Source organism: Anguilla rostrata, chromosome 7, assembly GCF_018555375.3.
Source record: "Anguilla rostrata isolate EN2019 chromosome 7, ASM1855537v3, whole genome shotgun sequence".
Lineage (NCBI taxonomy): Eukaryota > Metazoa > Chordata > Actinopteri > Anguilliformes > Anguillidae > Anguilla > Anguilla rostrata.
The window spans coordinates 56,025,711-56,039,741 of record NC_057939.1 but is presented as its reverse complement, the minus strand read 5'-3'; the positions used below and the strand labels follow the sequence as shown (position 1 = coordinate 56,039,741).

The 14,031-nt window shown below is 49.3% G+C and overlaps 1 protein-coding gene across 8 annotated transcripts in view; it reads right to left on the bottom strand.

The window, feature by feature from the left end:
- Nucleotides 1-118: 118 nt before the first annotated feature.
- Nucleotides 119-14,031, bottom strand: part of gab1 (GRB2-associated binding protein 1) — a 51,840-nt gene continuing 37,927 nt past the window's right edge. For 6 of the 8 annotated variants that reach the window (XM_064345322.1, XM_064345321.1, XM_064345325.1 and 3 more), the window contains 7 exons: nucleotides 12,317-12,411; nucleotides 11,712-12,015; nucleotides 8,705-8,794; nucleotides 5,672-5,765; nucleotides 4,999-5,125; nucleotides 2,886-3,014; nucleotides 119-2,207 (listed from right to left, as the gene is read on the bottom strand). In XM_064345322.1, coding sequence (XP_064201392.1) covers nucleotides 2,049-2,207; nucleotides 2,886-3,014; nucleotides 4,999-5,125; nucleotides 5,672-5,765; nucleotides 8,705-8,794; nucleotides 11,712-12,015; nucleotides 12,317-12,411 — 998 coding nt within the window. In that variant the 3' untranslated portion in view covers nucleotides 119-2,048. The remainder of the gene's footprint in view (nucleotides 2,208-2,885; nucleotides 3,015-4,998; nucleotides 5,126-5,671; nucleotides 5,766-8,704; nucleotides 8,795-11,711; nucleotides 12,016-12,316; nucleotides 12,412-14,031) is intronic. The other 2 variants (XM_064345323.1, XM_064345324.1) reach the window with 2 other exon arrangements.

Here is a 14,031-nt window from a genome sequence, read left to right as displayed (position 1 = left end):
TCACGAGACCGTTATTAACGGTGTGATGTCCCTGTAGGCTTCATTCGCCTCATGCAGTGAAGACCTTCCCTGTGACTTTAACCAAGACGTGGTAACAGAAAGAGCCAAGATACTGGAATTCTCACAAAGATGCGTAATGGTATGTTTTTATTTAGTCAACTTTAAAATGTACACTTGCCTTTTGATTTATTAAAAAAAATACAAAGCATCAATGTTTTATAGTTCTGTTTGCAACAAGAAAAGTTCTGATGGAGAAGAAATTTAAGTACTCTGGAAATAACAGCGTAGGCACAGCTTTCAAAAGGTACATGCTCAAATAGAGGAGCAAATATACGCAAGATGTCCTCGTCAAAGCAAGACGCTTCGTGCCTCCTAGCTGTAGGAAAAGATTAGTAAAGCAAGAACATTTACAAACAGTAAAATTTGTAAGTATGTAGAAGACTCTTAGGCAAAAGGTGAAAATTTGTCATATTTACAGCAGACACACTGTCTGGATAAGGCAGTCAGTCCATCCCAAAGAAATCTGTGGAAATCCGATAAAAAAAATAATAAATTATAATCATCTAATCAGGAGAGAAAAATGAATCAACAAGCCAGCTACATGGTGTAATGAAGAATCAAAAATAAAATTGTGATGCAAAACATATATATAACTGGCACTTGTCAAAAAAAGGCATCTTTTACAGCAAACTTGTTTCTTAAGTAGTAATGGTCTACAGATGATCAGAAAACCTAACATTTAACAGTAGTGAGAGGTTTGCCGGACCACAACTGTTCAAATGATGACCTACTCATCAAAATAAATTATAAATGGATACTTGTATTAATATTTCAATGAGTACCTGATTTATTTTTACTTTTAGAGTTTTGATACCTTGCATAAAACTAACGGAAAGCTCGTGAACTTTCCGCCAAAAGCTGTCACAGTTGTTGTTTTCACCATTTTCCTGGTGGTTTAGTTCATGTCATAAATTCGGACACCACCATCTCAGTAGGCGCTGGATTCTACCCTGCAGAATCCGCACTTACAGTAAGCATTCACATACTAGATATTCAGCACATGTAAAGGACACTAACACACATAACACTTTTTTACAGACACTTGCATTTCGCTTTGCACTAACGTGATGATGTATGTATGAAATGAGAAATGAGAAACCTAACTTCAACCTGCAGATTTGACGTACTAAGAAAACCTCTGATTGCACATTCAAGCTTGAATTTAAAAGGAACCTAAACAAGACGTGTGAATGTTGAAATTCTGAAAATCTGGATCCACTGGAATTTCTCAGATACACCTGAAAATATACAAGTATATAACACTTCTTTTGAAAAAAAGTGACCTAAAAATATGGATCTTACGGCAAAACTGAAAATGACGAAAAGGCTGAATCTCCCCTCAGCAGATGAGAAGCAGAGGATGTGCGGCGGCGTTAGTGAAGAGCAGACGGGGCGAAGGCTTGTGTTCCGAACGCAGCCCGATCCCAGCAGCGGCGGCAACTGAGCACGAGCGAGCGGAACGGGGCGGTCCCGTGTGAGAGGGGCTCCACCGGGCAGAACGAGGCGGTCCCGTGTGAGAGGGGCTCCACCGGGCAGAACGAGGCGGTCCCGTGTGAGAGGGGCTCCACCGGGCAGAACGAGGCGGTCCCGTGTGAGAGGGGCTCCACCGGGCGGAACGAGGCGGTCCCGTGTGAGAGAGAGGAACCACCGGGCAGAACGAGGCGGTCCCGCGTGAGAGGGAGGAACCACCGGTCCTCCGGTCTCCTGCTTTAGCAAAGTCTCTGCAGGCTCCAGCCCAGCTGAGACGGGACTCGTTCTCCCACAATGCACCGTGCCGTGGTAGTCAGCTTAAATCCCAGAGACAAGGACATGGCAGTTCAGACAGGTGGCGCTGTAAACAGAACACTGAGGTCCGTGCGCAGTCTCCCCCCCCCCGGGGGGCAGGGTTTGGGCTGGGTGGGGTGGGGTCGGGGTTTGGGTTGGGTGGGGCGGGGCGGTGTCCCGGCGGGCCGGGGGCGGGGCTGCGGCGGCGTTGGCGGTCTCGGCGCTCACTTGGGGCCTTTGGAGAGCGAGTCGGTCTCGGTGGACTGGCGGCCATCGTTCCAGGCCTCGCGCGTGTTTTTCAGCGCCTGCGTGCGGTGCTGGTCCACCACCACGTAGTCCACCCGCTCGTCCGCTACCGCACTGCCCGCGCCACTGCTCTTCTTCTGACAGACACACAAGGCACTGTTTTACTCACAGAGCAGCCACCGCTAACACAACCTTCATCTGAGCTACCAACCTTCATCTGAGCTACCAACCTTCATCTGAGCTGCCAACCTTCATCTGAGCTACTAAGCTTCATCTGAGCTACCAACCTTCATCTGAGCTACACTTCATCGGCTACATTTCATCTGAGCTACCAAGCTTCATCTGAGCTACCAAGCTTCATCTGAGCTACCAACCTTCATCTGAGCTACCAACCTTCATCTGAGCTACTAAGCTTCATCTGAGCTACCAAGCTTCATCTGAGCTACCAACCTTCATCTGAGCTACCAAGCTTCATCTGAGCTACTAAGCTTCATCTGAGCTACCAAGCTTCATCTGAGCTACTAAGCTTCATCTGAGCTACCAAGCTTCATCTGAGCTACCAAGCTTCATCTGAGCTACCTCCATTTTACTCCTGAAGCTTTCTGTCCCAGAGAGCACCTGAATCTGCTCGCTTTCTGTGATACTCTGTACCTAACTGATCAATCAGAGCTGTGGACTTTACAGATAACTCACTTCTCCTGGCTTAGTCTGGATTACTTGGGACTGGATTACTTGGGACTGGATTAGACTAATAAGACTAAAACCAGCAGACCCCCCCCCCCCCCCAAACAAACTGCCTAGGAAAAGAAGAGTACCTTTCGAGGGGGAGTGGACTTGCCCGGATCCAGGTCTAAGTCCAGATATTCCACCTGCTTGTCTCCTTTGGGCCTCACCATGGGACTGCCCCCCCCCTCGGCGTTCATGGGGGCGCTCAGCTTCGCGCTCTAAAAGCGGGGACAGCGTCACACAGAGACCTCAGCCCACAGAGACATCAGCCGCTAATCTCACAGCTACACACCAGCAATGGCGGGGCGTTAACGCCAAGCTCTACTGCAGACATGAGGCGTAATGTAGCTACAGCAATGGGGGGAGACGGGAGGACAGGGATGGAAGCGGAGAGATCTGTTTTTGCTCAGCTTGTGTACGTGCGCACAACATTCATCCTCCCGTGAAAAACTTCCCCATCTTTAGCGACTAACAAAACAGGAAACTGAACCAGGTCTGTTATAGCACAGGAAAGACCGGAATAGAAATTCTCTTTTTTCCCTCCAAACATTTTAACTGAATTTGTTACAATAAGGGGTCAGGTAAAGTGCGACCCTCTCCCCGTGTTTCTCTCTTGGCTACAGACAGAAGCTAAATCTGTGGGGTGGGGACCCTGTAGAATCCTAATCTCTCTCAGTGGGGATGTTTCAGTTTGAAGGAGTGACCCCCCAGTGGAATAACGCCCCACCCCCACCCCCCACCCCCCACACACGCTGCTCAGGGCTGTTCTCTGAGCCTTTTCCTCACCTCCTCCATCGTGTCAAGGCCCAACACCTCCCTCTTAACAGGGGTGATGGGGACAGTGCAGTAGAAGGACTCCTCTCTACAGGGCAGGGGGGGCAGGGGGGCGGAGGGAAGAAGGGAGAGCGGAGAGTCAGCGCACAGACAGAGAGAAAAACAGAGAGGAGGAGGAGAAAGACTGGAAGAGAGGAGAGAAGCAACCGTGAGAAAAATAAAGAGAAAGAAAAGGAGCGGTAAATGATGGCGAGGTCACACACTCTGCAGGGAGGGGGGGGGGACTCAGAGGCCAGGGACGCACATACAGTCACATGCACGCACGCACACACTCACACATACAGTCACATGCACGCACGCACACACTCACACATACAGTCACATGCACGCACACACTCACACATACAGTCACATGCACGCACGCACACACTCACACATACAGTCACATGCACGCACGCACACACTCACACATACAGTCACATGCACGCACGCACACACTCACACATACAGTCACATGCACGCACGCACGCACACACTCACACAAACAGAAATAAAGGGTAGCTCCCCTCATTATAAACCAGGTTGTTCCAACACACAGAGCGCTGGTTCTTTAAAGAGCAGGCAAAGCCTGGGCAGACCTGCATGATCACCCTTTCGAAAACAAGGTGAACTGGTGTCCAGACAAACAGCACAGAGCTTAGCAACAGTCTGCAGAAAATGCTCAGAAAATCAGGAGAGGAAATCACATCAAGCCAACACGCGCTCCAGGGCGAATGGGAATGAGTTTACAAAGCATGAAGGAGGCCAATCAGGAGGTCCGGGAGAAAGAGGAGGCTGGAGGAGGAGGGGGAAAAAGTGAGGGAAAGAAAAAGTGAGGAAAAGAAAAAGTGAGGAGTCCTTCTATCAGCGTTCAGGGACGGCGTCTGAGCGAGGACAGGGAGGAAGTGCCGGCGTTCCTGTTCCTGTTCCGGCTGTTTAGAGCCAGAGATCCTGACGGAACACGCTCTGATCACAACGGGCATTTACGCACTGAACGCTCTCTGTCTGCACGTCACAGGCTGGGAAGCTGCCGAACAACGGCAAGCTTAAGGGTTCACATTTACAGGGTTCTGAGTAGCTCACCCCTTTTTTCTAATAACTCTGGTTAATCAGAAGCAGGGAAGGGCAACAACTCAGTATTAATAATAATAATAATAATAATAATAATAATGTATTCTGTAAGTGGAAATCTACGCTCATTCTCCCATATGGGAAGAAATTAGAACGAATGCATTTTCAGAAACAGACTGATCAAAAACAAGAAGCAAATAAATATCCACAGGAAGCTTAAAAGAAGAACATTAACAAACACAAACTGACAAAAAGGGGGGAAAAAATTAATATTCTGTGGAAAGGAGAAAGAGGAGCCGCGAGGATGAGTTTACATACTGGATCATCTGCGCTCATATTAGGGACGACCATGGACACATAATTCTCCTCACAGTCCTCGGAGTCAGTGCTGGAGGCTGTGCTGTGCACCGATGGGGGCCTCGGGGGCATAGGGAACCTGGAGGGGCTGAGGATCAGGACACCATTTACACACTCCACCTCTCACACAGCACCCTGCCTGCAGTACCACGCCGCGGCCAGCAGAGGTCCTCACGGCACCCGCAGCGGCGCTCCACGGCCAGCAGGGGGCCTCGTAGCACACGGATCGCTTGCAGTACCACAGTTTGGCCAGCAGGGACACTCACGGCACACATATCACATGCAGAACCACCTTGCAGCCTACAGGGAGGGTGGCCACTCACTGAACAAAGAGCGGCAAATGGAACTGCCTGAACTCGCCACTGCGCACTGCAAATGTCGGTCTGTAAAGGTTTTAAAAATGCATCTGGAAGTTTCTGGTAGAAAATATGTGAGTTCTACAGATGCTACTACTGTCATGGACAAGTGATGACTTCTACTGTGTTTAAACTGAGGGGCATGGTAATGTATGAAGTTAACTTGGTCATTAGTGTGCAGAGTTCTACCGCTCGCTTCTACAGGATGTCCCGCCGCTGGTGCTGATGAGGTCAGGGGCGGAGCTAGACGGCGGCAGGCGACAGGAGCAGACACTTACTCCCGAGCGAAGGACCGGGTGACGGGCGAGCGGACCGGAGCTGGAAGCTCCTCCCACTCTGGCACGGGCTTGATCTCCAGCGGGGCTGGTTTCGCTGCAGGGGAGAAACACACACAGTCACCAGCGGCCATCTTTGCCAAACTCTCCACACAGTCACAGCAGAGCACTGCCGCCCACGTTGCACTAGTGAGTCTCCCTTCTGGAGTTTGCTCTGCGCTCCGACGCCACCACGATCCCCTCGAAGTGTCAGTGAGATTTCTTAAACAGTCTCGTCTGGTAAACATGTCTCGGGTCAACCATCACTCAAAAGATGCTTGAGAGGGAAGTTCTGAAAGTGACAATGTGTGGATGAGGCCATCGCAACTGAGCTTTTTACAATTTAGTTATCTGGCAGGCAGTTTCAGCAAAAGTGGCTCACAAAAGTTAATTTCTCATGGTTAGCCAGCGGCACTAGAGCCAGAAACAGGCGCAGTTATAACCACATAAACGCCACTGCCACGTTTCCCGGCTCAAGACCAGCAGGATAAACGGAGGCTTCAGGCTCTTGAGTGTCACAGGCCGTTGCATCCTCTCCAGGCTCCTGAAGGAGACTGAAACGTGCCTTCCATTCTCAAACGCTCTGCACAGGCTTCAGTAATTCAGCACGTCAGCGTGTTTTTCAGACAGCATTTAAGTTCTGCGCCTTTAAAAGCTCGCAGAGCGCGCAGCGGTGCACACGAGCGCGGTGCTGCGGCTAGCGGCTAACGGCTCGGGAACGGCGCAGTCCCACTGGAGAAGAGGAAGAGGAAGAGGAGGAGGAAGCTCGTCTCTGATCAGAGCGGCTCGGCCTGTCCAGTGGGGGCTGGGGAACGCTCAGCAGGCCGCCCCCTGACCCTGAGTGAACGCAGAAGGCCACACTCCTTTTTAAACAGCCCTGATTTATCCCAGCAGCCCCTGGTTCCATCGCCCGGGAAACCGTAGGGTCAAGCCAGGGGCAAGCCTGAGACTAATAGCATGTCATTTACATCGTTTCCTTGGCAACTCTACACACACATAAAAAACACTGCATCCGGTCTTGTGCAATTGAAATTAAAAGTTAACGTGGGTGGGTGGGGGGGGGGACTGATGTGAAAAATTACCAGAAGTCATGTGACTAAGCAGAGCTTACCAGGCTGGCAGTGGAGAGCAGTGATTGGCTCTGAGGCAGGAACACCGAGCCGGGAATGAATGGGATGATGAGCCTGATCATGCACTACTGATCTCACACACTACTGATCTCACACACTCATTCATCCTGATGCTTCAGTTAATCCTGCATCTGACAGTGAAGCTCCTCCCACAGAGAGCCCATGAACCAATCACTGTCCAATCTGCCTGCTGCTGCTGGATACTGGCTCATTACTGTCCTACTCACACACACACACACACACACACACACACACACACACACACTAATACACACACTAATACACTCAGAGGCATGAAACTTACATTACTGGTACATCACCACATAAATAATAGTAGTCATCAAACTGTAATATTTATTTAGCTGCCAAAATTGCAGTCTTTAAGTCAATCTAATAAAAATGTAATCAAAACTATTCCAATCAGCGACCAATAAAACAGCAGAATTAGAATTTTCAAGTTCGAGCACTTCTATTTGAAAGGTCAGGTCATGATATGGTACATAAAGAGCAGAGGTCACCGACAGAGAAGCGATGAAAACACAGATTTACAGTCTCTCCTGTGGCTCCATACTCATGAGGAAGGGCTTTTATTTTGATATCAGACAGAATAACAGTATTGGCACCACTTCCCTTTCATCGCTGTAATTATTGGGCCAGCAATCAGATACTAAATATTGTGATCCAAATTGTGTGCAAATTATTCAAGCGCAAGGCTAAAAATAAATTTTTCTATTTCAATTCACTCAAATTAAAATACAATTTTGCAAGCATGTTAACATATCCATAACCCACGCAAAATTCTAACAAGACCGCACCTAAAGATACCACACCCTCAGCACCACAAATACAAGTTATTGTAGCAAAACAGCACGTGCACTAAAGAGTTGCGTTTACAGAAGCGTAAAGTGACCAGAAGGTTGTGGGTTTGAAGGCTGGGTCACTTACAAAGCCCTTTGACCCTCTGGAGAGTATGTTATCTGGAATAGCTTCTCAGCATTCTAACGTCAGTGTTCTAGAACTCCACCCCCTCCAGTCACCAGTAGTGACTGTGACATCATCAAAATTAGAATGCTCAGTTAAGAACGTTCTAATCACATGTCTGTGACCTCACAGCGTAAAGGGGTAAAAAAACAGGGCTGGCTGAACTCAGTGTTCAGGGTTATAAATGAGTAATGGGTAAAGTGTATTGTGCTTATGAAAGTCACCCTTGTTAACAAAGTCCGCCAGCTCAGCAGATAAATTATTTACTGCACTGCACATTTGACTAAGTAGACCACAGTTTACTCCACAGCGCGAGCTGTGTCTTTGTTTTTGAGGTGAGAGGATGTTTTCTTTTCACTTTCATAAGCTACAGACCGTTAACTTGAAATTTAATTTCCTAATGGAGTGACCGTACAAACTGTAAAAAAATTCTAAACAGATTTTTCATAAATGTTCTCATGTTGCCAGAGTATCCGAGTGAAACAGTATGTAGAGTTCAGCAGGTACAGTAGCACTGGGATTAGTTTGTTAGTCAGGTGAAATCAATGGTTTGAAGAGCAGTGGAAATGAAGTGAAATGGAGAATTGTGCCCCTCTGGTCTGGAGGTGTACTGCGGCTGGTTTCTCACTCCAGCTTTAACATGGACCATGTCTGACCATTAAAGAGCTGCTTGGGCCGATGACTTATTTAAACAATGAACAAAACCTTACAGCTCTCAGCTGGAGGGAAACAGAGCAGCGGACACGCCTCCGCGACAGAGAGATCCAATAGTGACACAACAGCGTGTAAATGAAGTGGTGCATGCTGGTAGTACGGTCAGGAAAACGGGCACCATCACATCAGCAGCAGTGCATTACCGTACAGGAGGACCCTTCGGAGTACGTACCCTTGCGTCGTCTGGGGAACTCGCCTACGGTTTGCGAATCAGTTCGCTCTAAAGCAAACGGTTTGGCCCTCATTACTTTAGGACTCTGACCTGATTGGTGGAAGAAGACTTTGTGTTGTTACATATTTATTTTGAAAACAGTAATCATGTAATCTCTCCCCAACACACCCCCCCCCCCCACCACCGAGCAGAAATGACAGACAGTGTTTGCAAAGCACAACCCGCCAACCCCCCAAGCAGTTGTGGGCGTGGCTCATGCTAGCCCAAGGGCCTGCTGGGATATTCATGCACCTGAAGCCCCCCAGCAGCGACACTGACCGCAGCGGAGAGGACAGACTCAGCCCCGGGCTCACAGCACATCAGAACATGGAAAGCGACCGTGAAACCCACACACTGCCGAACAGCGGCACGGACATGGCCACACACTCCGCCCAGAACACACCGCGCAACGGCGCTGCCGCGGAATCGCACCACACTCCGGCCAGGGCGCGGACAACACCCCGAAACGAGCACACTGAACCAGGGAAGCACACTGAACCAGGGAAGCACATTTCAATGAGTGTGGCAGCCTCCATGGAGTTAAGCACAGAAACAAGCACACACACACACGCATGCACATGCACACACAACCATATACACACACACACACACAAAGTCTCTCTCACACACACACAGAAACACACACACACACGCATGCACATGCACACACAACCATATACACACACACACACACAAAGTCTCTCTCACACACACACAGAAACACACACACACACGCATGCACATGCACACACAACCATATACACACACACACACACACACAAAGTCTCTCTCACACACACACAGAAACACACACACACACGCATGCACATGCACACACAACCATATACACACACACACACACAAAGTCTCTCTCACACACACACAGAAACACACACACACACACGCATGCACATGCACACACAACCATATACACACACACACATAAAGTCTCTCTCACACACACACAGAAACACACACACACGCATGCACAGGCACACACACACACAACCATATACACACACACATAAAGTCTCTCTCACACACACACAGAAACACACACACACACAACCATATACACACACACATAAAGTCTCTCTCACACACACACAGAAACACACACACACACATACACAGAAACTCACTCTCTCTCTCACACACACACACACACACACACACGAGAATGATGCCCACAAGCTTCCCACATGCTCAGGCAGGCAGAAGCACAGTGAACTCAGGAAGCACAGCTACAGACACACAGGCAGAACACACAGAAAATAACACAGCTCTAACTACAGACACGCAGGCAGAATAAACACAGCTCTAACTACAGACACGCAGGCAGAATAAACACATCTTTAACTACAGACCCACAGGCAGAATAAACACAGCTCTAACTACAGACACACAGGCAGAATAAACACAGCTATAATTACAGACACACAGGCAGAATAAACACAGCTCTAACTACAGACCCACAGGCAGAATAAACACAGCTCTAACTACAGACACGCAACGCAGGCAGAATAAACACAGCTATAATTACAGACACACAGGCAGAATAAACAAAGCTCTAACTACAGACCCACAGGCAGAATAAACACAGCTCTAACTACAGACCCACAGGCAGAATAAACACAGCTCTAACTACAGACCCACAGGCAGAATAAACACAGCTATAATTACAGACACACAGGCAGAATAAACACAGCTCTAACTACAGACCCACAGGCAGAATAAACACAGCTCTAACTACAGACACACAGGCAGAATAAACACAGCTCTAACTACAGACCCACAGGCAGAACACACACAGAAAGAGAACACAGCTCTAACCCCGATCAGACTCTACCTGTCCAATGCTTATGAACGCAAACACTTTCTGAAAAATGGTTTGGAAGTTCTGCTGGTGGATTACCTAATACAATTATCCACCATTCCGTCTTCCTGTCATTTAACAGCAAATCTGTTATTTTTACAAGCGATATAATAATAATAACACATAAATAAAACACAAAGTGGACAGCTAATACAAATAATATTGCTCATGAAGTAACATGAACTTTATGAGAGTCAGTTTGGCTCCTTGCCTCCTGCAGCTGAACTCGCTGAAACTCCCTAATGCTCCTGGAGAAAGCGCAGGGTACGGAGGTGTTCTCGCCCGGGGGGGGGGGGGGCGGCTGTGGGGTCTGCAACGAGCTTGCGCTGATTCCTCCTCTCTGAGTACCAGCTGTGGCATGGAGGAAACCCCCGGGCCAAGCCCGAAACCCGCCCCCCTCTGGTGCTTAATGGAGCTATCCCCTCCCTGCACTCCCTGGGGGGGGGGGGGGTTTGGCAGGGCTGATCAAACACTGCTTTCAGCGGTGACAATGGGGGCCGCGGCTGACCCGCTCCGGAGCGCCGTCGCCAGGCAACGGGGGGCCTCCTGCGCGGGACCGGCCCAGGCCCCGGCGGGGCCCAAAGCCGCCGGCACAAAAGCCCCATTCAGCGCGCGGTCACGCTGGAGGCACGGGGACAGCCGGGAGTCTGAGCGCCTTCCCAGCATGCACCGCTGCGCCCGCGCCCCGCACCTCGCCGCACACCCTCGCCAGAACGCTGACGGGGAGTTCTTTCAGAAGCAGAGCGGGAGCGAACCCAAAGTTCCTCCTCCTTACGCATCATCTACAGGAACCTGCACTACTGCACTCTCATTAAAACGCAGTTAAAACCACTCTCATTAAGATGCAGTTAAAACTGCACTCTCATTAAAACGCAGTTAAAACTGCACTCTCATTAAGACGCAGCTGCGTGTGAGCGTTCATAAACATGGGAGAGGAGCTTCAATACATTTTTAGATGATGCAACAGACACCTCAGTCCAACATCTCCTCACACACACACACACACACACACACACTGCATGCACACACACACACACACACACACACACACACACACACTGCATGCACATGCTTCTTGCTCCTCTGGCTCACCTTTGCGGTCTGGTTTTAGGTTCCGGTCCACGGGCGGGGGCTGGCAGTCCGTGATGGGCATGGGTTTCCGTGGGGGGGTCTTGGGGCTAAAGCGGAAGCCCATGTGGGCTGGGGGGGGCACCTGCTTGCCCAGGGAGGAGAACTCCACGGTGCCGGGCGTCATGGGGACGTAGTTGGGCTCCTGGATTGGCTCGGAGAGGCTTTGGGAATGGTGGTGTGAGGGCGAGTTGGCCCTCATGTGCACGTAGTTCTCATCCACCTCCTCCGCAGAGGCGCTGCGCACTGGAACCATGCCTTTGTTTTTCTGCGTTCACAACGAGAGAGGAACCCGCACACTTTACCCCACACAGCGCTGTTCCCACACACAGCAGTTACCCCACACAGTGCAGTTACCCCCCAAAGCACTGTTACCCCACACAGCAGCTTTACCCCACACAGCGCTGTTACCCCACACAGCGCCTTTACCCCACACAGCGCTGTTACCCCACAGTGCAGTTACCCCACAGAGCTTTACCCGCCCCCAGCCACCCCCCAACCCACCCCCCCCACCCCCTCCCACCCCCACTCAACAGTCCCGCAGGGGAATCAGACAGGAGTGGACTCACTAAGTAGGTGCTGAAGCTCTCGTTGAAGTCGAAGGAGCCGCTTCCCTCCGAAGGAAATGATCTGGGGATGTCGTAGCAGTCCTGAGATCCAAAATCTGCACAGAACAAGTCAGGGTGAACCACTCAACACCACTGAACACCACTCACAACACAGCACTCAACACCACTCAACAGGACTCAAATCATACCTAAGGACCTAAGGATAAAAACTGTCTCTCCACCCTAAGGATATTCGCATTGATACAGCATACAAAACTTCCACTGTCTAATTAATGGAGAGAAAAGGACTAATTATTCATCAAATGAAACGTGCCCTAAATTCAGACATGAGCTTCCCACCGCTGTGGGCTTTTTAAAAGCATTTTAACCCATCCATAGTTCCACAGTGTTAGGACCGGGCGGGGGGCGGGCCATACCAGCTGGTAAAATACACCGTTCCCGCATTAGGATATATCATTTGGGAAGGGCCTGGAAATCAAAGATTTCCAGATTTTCAAAGCAGCTTTCTAAAATCTCCCGCCGCGGAATTTCTCTAGATCACGAGAACAAGACAGGAGAAGAAGAGCCGCCAGGTTCTGACAGGAGCAGCGGAAACCCAACCCTTCGGAGAGCGGGGCAGTGGAGCCGCTCTCTAATGTCATGAGAGGTTCCTGTAAGATACGCTCCTGCGGTTAGAGTAATCATCCCAGGCAATAAACCGCTCCATTTCACTTCTTAATGGACTTTCAATGTGACCCAGTTCATCAATCATGCAGACAGGGAGAGACGCCGTCTGAGCTCCAATCAGAACGCGCGATCCTCCGGAACCTTTCCAGAAAATTCTGCAGTGAGCACGAGACCGGAACATACGAACGCTTTTAAACTTTCACTGACCTACGGGGAAGCTCTGCCATTTTCTGTTTAACCTAAATTTTACTCCAAAACATTGTTGAAGAAAATAAAATGTGCATATGTATGCATTTGTACGTGTCTGTTGAGCACAATCGCTCGAGGCAAATCCACACAGAAGTAAGCGGTCTATGCAAAGCAGCTCAAACCTTCAAGGCACACACTAGTGTAGTCAAGCTAAGGCGAAATAAAAAGTGCATTCCAGGCCTCAGTCAGAAGTGCCCCAGGGTGCACTGCGCGGAGAGACATCGCTAATGAAAGGGGCGGGAAAAAGACGATTGCAGGACTGATTCCCAAACCGCTGTGACCTTGAGCAGGGTTCATCAGCAGGGCTGTGACCTTGAGCAGGGTTCATCAGCACCCTGAGTTACAGCACCAGGAACTGCTCTGTGGATGACCTGCGCAGGTGTTCGTTATGGATGTTACCCTTGGCAAGGCATACCCTAACTTACACATATAAGAGATGACATCTGCATCCAAATTTCAGGCTGGATCATATGAGAATAAAAAAATAAATATATAAAATGCGGAAAATGTGAAAAGCATTTAAATGTCAAGTTGAACAATTGATTTTTACACTGTTTTCACAGCTGAACATTACACAAATGAATGATATGGTTCATCCCTCATGTAAACATTCATTTTGGAATTCTTCATTTACTGCCATGCAGAATATAGTGCTATAGGTGGGATTATAGTGCTATAGGGGGATTACAGTGCTATAGGGGAGATTGCAGTGCTATAGGGGGATTATAATGTTATAGGTGGGATTGTAGTGCTATAGGTGGGTTTGTAGTGCTATAGGGGGGATTGCAGTGCTATAGGGG